This window comes from Simochromis diagramma, unplaced genomic scaffold (assembly GCF_900408965.1).
Source record: "Simochromis diagramma unplaced genomic scaffold, fSimDia1.1 OVJJ01000216.1, whole genome shotgun sequence".
Lineage (NCBI taxonomy): Eukaryota > Metazoa > Chordata > Actinopteri > Cichliformes > Cichlidae > Simochromis > Simochromis diagramma.
The window spans coordinates 4,876,402-4,888,822 of NW_024386883.1; the positions used below are offsets into that span (position 1 = coordinate 4,876,402).

At 42.0% G+C, this 12,421-nt stretch overlaps 1 protein-coding gene across 1 annotated transcript; it reads left to right on the forward strand.

Annotated features, from left to right (window-relative positions):
* Nucleotides 1–1,560: 1,560 nt before the first annotated feature.
* Nucleotides 1,561–11,126, forward strand: hunk (hormonally up-regulated Neu-associated kinase). The gene is made up of 9 exons (XM_040033211.1): nucleotides 1,561–2,315; nucleotides 4,909–5,201; nucleotides 5,818–5,873; nucleotides 6,074–6,209; nucleotides 6,304–6,431; nucleotides 7,596–7,722; nucleotides 7,839–8,007; nucleotides 8,194–8,356; nucleotides 9,032–11,126. The coding sequence occupies exons 1-9, from the start codon at nucleotides 2,076–2,078 to the stop codon at nucleotides 9,778–9,780; spliced, it is 2,061 nt and encodes a 686-aa protein (XP_039889145.1). The 5' UTR covers nucleotides 1,561–2,075; the 3' UTR covers nucleotides 9,781–11,126.
* Nucleotides 11,127–12,421: the final 1,295 nt, after the last annotated feature.

Consider the following 12,421-nt stretch of genomic DNA (forward strand, 5'->3'; position numbering starts at 1 on the left):
AAACACCAGAGGTGTTTCAGCAGAGAGCAATATCAACCCCCCACCCCCAGAGTCCAAACCACACTTATTTAACAAAATTAGCTGCAATGAATCATATCAAAATAATTAAACTATTAAATATTTTGTTAACTTTCATCTGTTCGCTTTGTGAAACATTCTAAAATAAAGCATGACATTTAAACAAGTAATGTAAGACATCAGACTTAAAATCTGACCACTGCTGACCACCCTAACCCTAGAAGTACTTCCAAGTCTCAGTGTGTTATTTCAAAATAAATCTGTTTTGTGCAGAGTAACAAAAATGACCTACAGTACGTTTGTATTTAATACCTGTCACTACTTGTGCAGACAAAAAAACTGACCCGATGATCTCATTAAAATTCTGCGGTCTTATTACTTTTAATGTATAGGATGTAGTGCTTGAGCTTGTAGTATAGAAATCTTCCAATAGATGGTGCACTCGTGCTATCAGTTCTTTGCCCCAATGTCTGGTTTAGTGTCTAGAAAGCATGGTCCAGTTGGCACTGTATATGCATATCTAGATATACTCCTCTCACTCCTTCTATGCGAGTGAAATGAGGAAAACAAAACACAACAGAAACAGAGAAGTAACCCAAACTAAACCCGTATAAGAAGCTAAACTGACACCTTCTCACACAAACTCAAAACATATGCTTCATGCTGGCAGGATTTTTTTTTAAAAATATAAACTGAAAGGGACTATTTAACAATTTTGATTAGATAAATTTCCTTGTCAGGTGTTATATATATATATATATATATATATATATATATATATATATATATATATATATATATATATATATACACACACATACATATATATATATATATAATTATTATTATTATTTATTTATTTATTTATTTATTTTTTCAGGACTTGCAAGTTTACCGAGTAGGAAAACATACACTAGGTCAGGCAAACCTGAGCCGAAGACAAACGGGGTAGGAAAATCTCGCCCCTCCCTGCAGGTGTCCTCCTTTGAGTGATGAACACCAGCGTTAATTAGGCCAGAGACTACACCTCAGCCACCGCGGAGGAAAACTGTTCTTTGTCTGACTCTGGTTTACTGGAGTACAACTTTCTATTTTTGGCAGAACTCCGGGTTCAACCACAAGAGAGGAGAGAGAAAAATCCTCGAATATATGCTAGCTGGTCAGAGACATTGTTTAAACTGGATGATTTATTGCCAGTGGCATATGTGTCATTGTATATGTGCCACTGCAGCTAACTAAAGCGAATCCTCTTGGCGCACAGGCATGGGTGTGTTGGTTTAGAAGGCTACTTTACGCACAATTGTGCCTAAATTAATCACTCAGAAATAAAAGAGGACTAAAACAAATATATAAATATGTATAGTTATTCTGTTGCTGTCTCCCTCTCCTGACTACACGTGTATTCTTGTTCACACCTACAATCCGAGCGCACCACCAAGCGCATGCAGCAAAACGGCGAGGCGGTGGTACCGGGTGGAGCTGTACCCGTGCTCCGCCCACCTTCGCTGATTGGGTTGAAAATTACCCCGGCTACCAACAACATGTGCATTTTTTTCTTACCCTCTCGCACTAAGCAACGCCCACACGGAGGACCGGGAAAGTCGCTTCAAACTGCAAAACACGCTGCTTGTTCTCAGACTAATCAGGAGACGAACGTGTTTGGAGAAGAGAGGCAGAGCACACCTTCATTAGAGCCGATGCTTGTTCTTATGCTTTTTTTTTTTAAACCCACCTAAGTGTTAAAATAGATCGTGGCAGTCAGGTTACTAACTTAAGTCACTGAGTCTGTTCCCCCCTTTTTTCTACCGTTTTTTTTTTAATCTAAACTCATTCATTAACTTCACAGTGGTCTCGGAAACTGCTGAGTGAGCTCACTTGGTGCTTTGGGTGAACAGGTGGCGCAAGCTCCGGTACTCGTAATTTGTTATTACGCAGATAACGGAGTTAAGATACTTTACCGGACGTTAAGCATTTAATACCTGCATTGAAAGTGGGTGTAATTCGGACTGCGTATTATCCTCCCTTGTTAAAAGGGGACACTTGACAAGGGAGCTGTGATGCCTGTTGCAGACAGCGACATGGTAGTGGACAACGGGCACGGGTTATACGAGGGTAAAATTCCAAACAGTGCCGGGAATGAGAGTATCCTCCCGGCCTCCCTATGCAGTCCTGTAACGGACATCCTCAAGAACTTTTACCACACCAAACGGGTCGGGAACTACATGATCGGGAGGAAGCTGGGAGAAGGATCGTTCGCCAAAGTTAGAGAAGGTCTCCATGCGTTAACAGGAGAAAAGGTAAGCGGACCGCAACAGACTGTATATATACTGTACACATATATATATGTGTGTGTGTCATATATATGTGTGTGTATCATATATGTCATATATTTTATTTTTTATTTTTTAATCTATTTTGTGATGTCATGACATGTCATCTGGAATTAACAGTTGGCTTGACTCTTATAGTTCATTGCCTTTTTGTCATTTTAATGAATTTTCTTTTTAATTTTGACTGTGCCTCACCATTTATTGCGTCTGTAGTGGTTTTAAATTACATTTCAATGGACAGAATCAGATGCCATGCGTGCTTGGCAACGCATTCCTTTCGGCTGCATGTGAACAGTGGGAAAAGTTGTTTATATTGCGATGCAATGCGCCAATCCAGGACTTCCTAATTAGTGGTTCTCTCCTCAGAGAAAGTGATCAGCTCATCTGATTGCGCTGCGCCTTTGTTAATTAGCGCATGCGGCGTCACACCAGCAGCTGCTGAATGCCGAGTATAGGTTGTGCACAGCAGGAGCTCCTCTAGTGACAACATTTGCTAATTGTGCGTGAGAGAGACACAGTTATCTATGGGTGTTTGTCTCTTCTCCAACCCTGCGGATAACGCGTCGATCGCCCTGCGTTTCTGAACCTATGCTTTGTTTGCTGCTGCTGGTGATATCACCGTATCCCCGCGGTGGGCGCGCTAGAGTGTGACAGGACCAGAGAAGAAAACTGCCGGGCCTATAAGAGAGCAGAGCTGCTACTTGAATATGAAATCTTGTCGTTGATAAATGGGCTTCAACCTCATTATGATTCCGCCATCGCAGGGGGGGTTTGATACGGGCTACCATTGGCCACTGGTTGCCTTTGTCTCTTCAGGCTTTTTTGAGAAGGAGCCAAAAAATTTGCATATTAGAAAAACAAGTACGTCTCCTTTTTTTTCTTTTTTACTGTTCGCTCCTGCATTAAATGCATACCATTTCTATAGGTAATGCACAGGCTATAATTTGTCACTGAAAATTCCTAAATTTGCATATTAAAAATATTTCGGATCACACCCAGCTCCTCCCTTGCTGTAAAGCAAACGTTCCTCTCACCCACCCACTCACACTGTCTTTGTTGAGGATGATGCAAACGCTGGCAATCGCACATCCAAACACTCTCCCTCACTCATTTGAATACAGGCGTCCAACAGGCGCTTGCGGGGTACAGGAGGGTAGTGAGTTTATTCAAGTACATGGGGGTGAAAAGGAAATGCATGAGGATTCCCAGATCCCCCCACCCCCACTTTTGTTTGTTTTACATTACTAGAAAGTCAAAGTAAATGCATGGAATTTAAAAAGCAGAAAAGGGGTATGGGGGTGAGAAGAGGCGAGAGATGGGGCTGTCATGGGCAGGCAGCTCAGGAGGTCATATGTGTGTTTTTTTTTTTTTAATGTCTGTAACCCACTTTCCCCTCCATACCCCCCCCCCACACACACACACACACCACCCCCTTTCTGTCTGAGGGGCGCCTGATGATAAACAACCGAATCCCTCAATAGCCCCCAGGCAAGAGTGCACACCCCTCCCCCTCTATATCCCACCCCCTCCTCATATAGAGTAGCCAACTGTAAATACAGTGCCCACCCCACCCCATACATACCCTGCACTCCTTATTAGGAGTGTGTAAACACAGGCCATCTATTATCGTGACAGAACACTGCACACACACACATGCATGCACATACAGGCAGGTTTAATTAGCAGTTGTAAAAAGGTTTTCAGCACTGAATCCATTACCAGTCCTGAAAGGATGAAAGTAAAAATGAAAGACAAGCTGAAGGTCAGAAGAAAGAAAAAACACACACATATGCACACACTACCACTTTGGCCCTCACCATTTCATTAATGGATATGGTGATTAGGTTCACTTGTCATGCCTTTCCATGTCTGTGGGCTCTCCTTGAGATGATTTGTTGTGCGTGGTAGCCATGCTCTTGAACTCAGTCTAGACGGGATACAAGGAGACATGGATGAAATAGAGTAGATGGGTATGTTATTGAATGTAATTATCAATAAAACTGAAGGAGAGTCATTGAGTTAAAGGACATGTTCTGGGGCGTTCGTGAGGAGATTCTGTGGCTTTCCATCTGTATTTGTCTCAGCTTCTTGTGTGTTTGGCTGCAACTAAACCTGGACAAATGGGGGAATGTTAACTGTCCATTTGGCCTTGGTGCCTTCTCAGCATATAGGGTAACATATCCCAGTTTATGATGGTTCATTAACCCCTCCATGTCCACACACACACACACACACACACACACACACACACACACACACACACACACACACACACACACACACACACACACACTTCCCCCTCAGCTGCAGGGCCTTGTGGCTCCCCCGCTAGTAACAGCTGTGAGGGAGAGGTCAGTTTTGAGTTACATACTCTGAGCAGCTCTTCACCTGTTACGCCTAGGCGCTCTGAAATCAGCACTGTGCTCCCTTCTCCATGGATATTATTCACAATATTGCATGCTGCACAGTTTACAAGGCCAACAATCGCTGTTAACTTAGTACTTTGTAAAATATAAATATAACCTCGCCCTCCTCTCTCCTCCTGCATTTTCTTTTTCAGGTGGCGGTGAAGGTGATCGACAAGAGGAAGGCCAAGAAGGACTCATATGTTACCAAGAACCTGCGGAGAGAAGGTCACATCCAGCAGATGATCCGCCACCCCAACATCACTCAGCTGCTGGACATCTTGGAGACAGAGAACAGCTACTACCTGGTGATGGAGCTTTGTCCCGGTGGGAACCTCATGAACCACATCTACGACAAGAAACGCCTGGATGAGAGAGAGACGCAGAAGTACATCCGGCAGTTGGTGCTGGCTGTGGAGCACCTGCACAGGGCTGGTGTGGTTCACAGGTAACAAAACCAAAAACCCCAAAAACATTAGTATATAAGCATATAATTACTGTGCCATTCGATGTGGGTCAAAGTTAACTTTAAGACTTCTGGGTCAGACATGATCCTCTTTCCCAAAGTGTGGGTTAAGTCTTTCTTATGCACATGACTATTAATCCATGAAAGCAGATTTGTCTTCACAATAACTACATTGTAATAATTTAATGTTTTCCATTTAGGTGTGAAGAGCAAAAACATTACAGCAATGCAGTCACAGTATTGTTAATTCTAGGGTTTTCTCAAACATTTTATCAAAATCTATGTAAGATTTATGGAAAAAACATGCACTGTTTCTGCATATGTTTCCCAAGGCTCTTGTGAGGAATAGTCTTTGTTATTTAGAGCCTGGGAACTGAATTTCTATCACAGTGAGATGGCCTCTGTGGATAACAGGATTTCTGCTACTGAGGAGGGATCTGAAGATACACAATAGACTATGAAAATTAAGCAGCATGACCCAAATTAGGAGGGGTTATGTCACGGTTCAAGAAGCGGGGGGTTGATTGTGTGATACTAAAGGTTATCTAATCATCTAATATAAGGTTATCTAATATAAACATGGACCTTTGTTTTACAGGGACCTCAAAATAGAAAACCTCCTACTGGATGAGCAGGACAACATAAAGCTTATAGGTAAGCCCCGATGCTCTCAGTGTTTTTTATGTGCACAAAACGTTATACAGAAATTCTGTACATCTATTCAGACATAAAAGAATCCACATGGAAAAGAGTAATGTTCCCTAAGCTCTCACCTAAGTGCTAACACCCCTGTGTTTCTTTAATGGGCAAGTTAAAATAATAAACCCACTCTCCCCACCACTCCTTTCCCTCAGATTTTGGCCTAAGTAACTGTGCTGGCATCTTGGGATACTCTGATCCCTTCAGCACCCAGTGTGGAAGTCCAGCTTACGCCGCCCCTGAGCTACTCTCTAGGAAAAAGTATGGACCAAAAGTGGATGTCTGGTCCATGTGAGTTTAAAGTTGTTTTAAGACATTTGATAATAAACATCAGTTTTATTTAATGAGTGCACAGAGAGCTGAAGTGTGTATTTGGGTCTTCCAGTGGTGTTAACATGTACGCAATGTTGACTGGGACACTCCCGTTCACCGTGGAGCCGTTCAGTCTTCGGGCGCTGCACCAGAAGATGGTGGACAAGGAGATGAACCCGCTACCTCCCACGCTGTCAACAGGTAAGGAATGAAAACACGACGGCACAAACCTGCTGTGTGCAGATAAAACGTAAAAGTGGAGGGTGAAGGAAATCTGACTGGTTGGCCTTCAGAATTTCGAAAAATGATTTTAAAAGCTGCTTACTTAAAGCTAGAAGCAAAAGGATAAATAACTTGAGGCTTAGTGCCTTTGACATATTTAAGATTCTTTATGACATCTTATTTTAAACCCTTCAAAAAGAAGTTTTGTTTTCATATATTCTGCTTAAATGCAATTAAAAACCGAAAAGCAGAAAAACAGGTGACGGGCGGAGGGATGTACATTCGTGCACATCATTGCACGCGACAGCAAGAAATTCTAGGTGATTCCACTAGTAACCTTTCCATCAGAGGCGAAAACATGATAACCTTTTGTGCCTCTTTATCAGGGATTAGGTGGCTCTTCCAGTGAAGACGCTGGCACAGATTCAGATTTTTTTCTACAGTTTTTCTTTTGTTTGTTTTGTTTCTTAAAACAAATGATTCACTTCCTGAGAGGTTTGGTCAATGTTTTTGTAGACTTTAGGAAACTAAAATTGTTCATAGGCTTGACTTTGCCTTAGAGTCACTAAATATAGTGTAAATGTCCTACACATATATTTAGATATAATTACACAGATAAATTCAAAGGTAGTTCCTCAGAAGCTTGCGTGTGTTGTGGAAAGGGTGTGCATAGGTATGACTGTGTCAAATTCATTTCACAATCTCTGCACTCGTTCTGCAGTCACTCCTTCACGGCACGTCAGAACAGTCGTTTGCATTTCGCTTATATGCAAACTAAGGGGCGATACCATAACTCACTTTTATAAGCACCTATTATACTATAACGACATGCATCTGACTTCGCAACTGGGTTCGTTACGAAACAATTTACTTAATAATGATAACTTTATCAGTTTCATCTATTTTGTTGTTGCATAAGCAGTTTCACTTTGCAGCGTTGGTAATTCAAAAGAATCTTGAATCTTAAGGATGTGGAGGAAGAGAGCCAAGTTTGTGGCCTGGGAATAAACACAATGATAACACAACATGATTCTAAAACTTGTCGTAACATGTTTCAGCATCGAGAAAGCTGCTCCTGTTTTACGTGTTGATGAGCGTGCAGAAAAAATAACAATACACATTTTGATTTTTCTCGTTTCTCAGCTGCCATCTGTCTTCTGAAGAAGCTTCTTGAGCCAGACCCCAACAAGCGTCCCAATATCCACCAGGTGATGGCTGACTCCTGGCTTCAGCTGGCCAATAAGAACACAGGGGCACCATACCTTAACAGGTAGATGTACACAGATTTAAATTGCTCTGAGTTTGTGTTTGTTGTAGTTTGCATTTAAAAGCTTAATTTGTCAAGCATCGTTAAATATTCTTTTTTTTCTTTTTTTTTGCGTTAAGGATCCACATTGAAGAAATCAACCACACAGTGTTGCTGCATATGACGGAGAAGATGGGCTACAAGCACAGTGAAGTTCTGAGCGCCGTCCTCACCAATCGCGCCTGCCACACTTTGGCGGTCTACTTCCTCCTCAACAAGAAAATGAAGAGACTCTCCAAAGAATACAGGGTATGTATATTCATATACTTTCCTGTTTGACGTCAGTGAGTAAAGTGAGTTTAGTGAGAAAAATTTATTTTTCATAGTAATATTTCAAAAGGACCAGGAGTGTTTTTCACACCAATAAACTGTTGTGACGGGATGACGCAAAGCATTTAGTCATCAACAACAAATGTTGCTTGTGTGTGTGTTAAGGAGATGCAGTTCCAAGAGAAAAAGAGAGGCGAAAAGCAGAAAAACGAATACTTCCAGACCCAGTGGAGGAAGCACGTCGATAAGCTGACCATACCCCCGAAACAGACGCCCGTCTACCTGGCTGTCAGCAAGGGGCCCAGCAAGGAGAAGAAGCACAGAACAGGTGAGGATTTGCACAGTTGAGTGTAAAAATAATGAAAACAACAAATTAGGAAGCAGTTTTTTTTTAATGTTCACTTTATTTATTGTATCTATTTTATTTACTTTCATTCATACAGGGTAGGTTGACTGAGCATGCATGTTCTTGTACAGCGACCTGTTTCACACACACGTAGTTACCCAGTCATCCATCCATCCATCCATCCATCCACTGTTTGTCTGTTCGTTCATCCATCTAACCACCCACTCATCCATCTGAGAGGAAACATCCAGGACAACTTGCCAGTCACTCGTGGGGCAAACACAAACACTAAAATCTTAATCAGAAATTACTTAAGAGAGCATAGTGCAGAAGTAAGTTCATGATATAGAAATAACTGAACTGACTCAAGCTTGCAAGAGAGAGTTTAGCACACACCTAAACTCCCTTCTCACTTACCTTTAAGTGGTATTGAGAAATTACAGATTTGTCTTCTGTACCTTTGGCTTTACGTCTGCTGTCAGATCATTGTGTCTGTCAGGATCTTGTTAATGGCATACAGACAATGGCTACTCAGGCAGAGGTTTAAGAAAAGATGGGGTTCTCACTTTTTTAATGAATTTATTTTAATTTTCATTAAATATTACAGCAAAAAACAATGTCTCACAAAAGCTAAAGTGCTTCTAATTTCATCCTCAGGTTTACTGCGTGCCATAACTGGTGGGCATCGTAATTCACCTCTGGCACCTCCGGGCACAGTTGCTTCTTCCTCCATGGAGTACCTAGAGATCCACCCTCTATTCCCCAACACGCCACAGCAACGGAGGCGCCTGGCCACCCTTCCGCAAGTCAACACGAGCCCAGAACACAACATTCCCGCTCCTCCCGCGCCGTCGCCGATTGGCATGCATTCCTTCGGCTCGCTCGCCAAAGCCGAACAAATCGAAGACACCCCATCTTCACCCTGGTACAAGCTGACTAACGGGACCCTATCCCCTCCCCGCCACGTCTCCGCCTTCCAGCCTGACTCCTCTTACTTGAAAAAAGCCACAATCCCCAGTCCGCCCGTCCTCATTGTCAATCCACAGCCCAAGAAGAGCACCTCGACAGATTGGTGTGGTTCTTCTGACACTAGTGGTAGCCCTCCCAGCACTATAGGAAGTCCCCCAGGGAGCTCAGCTTTTAGCCCTCCAAAGTCTGCTTTCAGTCCCCTCAATCCTACCTCAGCTTTTAGTCCTCCTTCCAGCAGCGGTAGCAGCGATCCCGAGAGCCCAACGCATCGCAGCAAATTCCCCTCGATGGGAATCGGACAGATCCTAAAGAAGAAGGTCCAGCTGCAGCCATTTACATTTCGTCCAGAACAAGTCATCGAGGAAGTCGTGTCCCCTCCTCCCTACCCCATGCAGACTCTCCTCTGTGCTTCAGGTGCACTAAAGACCCTCTGCTGAGTTATAAGATGATTAAAAAAAAAAAAAAAAAAAAAAAAAAGTTGGACTGAACTCGATGCCCCTTTCAACATTTTTATGTTGGGAGAGGTCTTCCAGAGCGGCCTTTTGAACTGTGAACTGTCCCTTTATTGCGACTGAGCCACTTTTCATGACAGACTTATTTAAAAAAGAAAAAGAAAAAAAAGAAAAGGTGGTGAGAATATAAAATGTATTACCTCTTGTTACAACACTTATTATGTAATGTGAGAAGTGACACTGAGGAGATAAGATCTGAACGGATCCATGAGCAATGACTAAATCTCTCTGTGTCCTAAATACGGAATGGACATGGGACGTTGTGTAATATGAGCCTTGCCAATAACAATTGTACACAGACACAAGCACACACACACACACACACACGAGTACACACTGAACGATGTATTATAGACCAACTTAGAGATACTCTCTTATGTAACATTGGTGTAACTGGTTACTAATTGAGCCGCAAACTGATTCACACCAGCTAACAGACCCCAACTTTTACCCTAACCCTGATTTTACATGTATAAATGTTTTGTCTCTGTGAAAACTCTGTATAATAGCCACTGACATCCAGTCAGCCGGCACTATGTCCTATGCTGACCGGATGAAGAAGCTCACTGCACTATTCTTGAAAACCAAAACGTATACTTAGAACGGTGTTTAACATCTTTTACCTCACTGCATTTATTCATGCATTAAATGTGGAACAGCAGTCGGCTGTGACATGCTTGTGTGGATCGTGTCACAGTGTAGCAGTGTGTAAGTGTTGCCATTAGAATCAACACACTAAAATAGCCGTAGGTTGCAAGAGCAGAAGCATATTCTCACTTTTATATAAACGTCCTCATAAACCTTCACTCAGCACTGAACTTTTTTATCCACAAGTGTTGCTTCACCTCTAAGACCCACAGGGAATCTGTAAAAGTCTTGACTTTCTCACAGCAGGATATGCCTGTTCCTAGTCAGTTTGTAATAAAAAAAGAAATAAAAGAAAAAAGAATAGAGCATCAAAAGCCTTATGAAACAGATCAACCTCACCACAGGTTGAGTGTATGAAAGTGGAAAGAACTGCTACTAGGATCATCTGTGGAAATAATTCACTTCCTTTTGTCTTAACGCTGTAGTTTGTGCAATAGTCTTAAGTGTTAACTGCAATGATGAGTATTTGCCAAGAGCTCTGAGACATGTGAAAAATGTTCCTGTAAATAACAGTGCAGCTCCTGTGTTCCTGTTGCTTACTCCGTTCTGTATGAACAGAAGTTTAAGACGTTTATCTGAGCCGACACTGTCACAAATTAGTTGCCTGTACAAAACAAAGGGGGGAAAAAACGAACAAAAAAAAAAAAAGGCTTCCACGGGCACACGAGGCTTCTCACTGTTAAAATACTGTAGAATCTCTTCATGTCCAAATGAAAAGTTGCATGAGTCAAACTTGTGTTGTCAGCATTTGAAATTATGTCTTTGTACCTTTTTTCTGGTTGATACTGAGATTGATACGGACTTGGGTGGGGGGTGTCTTTTTTTTAAAGATTTTGTAAAGGATGGTTTTGTTTGAGTGTCAAGAGATTTCTATGCTGTATAAAGTATTTTAAATATTTATAAGGAATCCTTTATGTGTCTGTCTAGTTCTTTAAATGCACCTGCATGCTGTCTGGCTTTATTCTTGCACGTCACATGTTCACATGGCTCATCTGAGACTTATTGAAAATATGCAAACTTTTAATTATGATCATTAAGTAATAATATGGTACTCAACAGAATCCAATATTCTTGCTAATTTATGTACACTTTACCTAAAGTCTGACATCTATACTTCATCCTTAAAGCTCTCATCTCCTGGAGGGCTTGATGATGATGTGTGAAAGGATTTATGTTACTGAATGTGCCACTTGTCTCACATACCATATGCATTTCCCACGAAACACCTATGAGAGGTTAAAAAAAAAAAAAGCATGACACTCCCATGCAACAGCTGAATGATCCTTGGTTTGGCTACATGCACGCACACACACACTCACACATACACTACAAGCCCTTCCTTCTCACGAACACATACGTTATAGACACTAATCTACTCAGCTGTGCCTCCCTAAACCTCTCTGGGTGACGCTGCCCTGTCGAGACACAGAAGGGGGATCACCAGAGCTTTGAGACAAACAAGCACATGCACAGGACACCACAAACAGGGCTGTCCGATTAAATCAGCGTGGCTAAGCTGATAAAAGCAGAGGGGCAAGAGGAGCCCTCAAATATGTTAAAGCCAGAGCCTTTTGTTTATCGACGACAGGCCAACGGTTACTCAAAATCCCTGGTTGATCTGGTGACATAAACAAGCTCTGACCAGGAACACTACGCATGAAGGATATTACTGCACACAGACAGATAATATCATGAAATATAGTTCAGTGTTGCTGCGGTAATTGTGTAATTTACCATTAACTGATAAAGTCAAGGACCCAAAAAGGCGCCGCTTTTGACTAAACACGTATTGTTTCCAGAAAGTGAGGTGAGCAATTGTGGTGGTGAAGGACATGTTGTAACAGTTTCTACCTCTTATTTCAGCAAAATCAATGAATCATGTTTACGGCGAAATAAACCGGGGCTGTAACCGAATGCA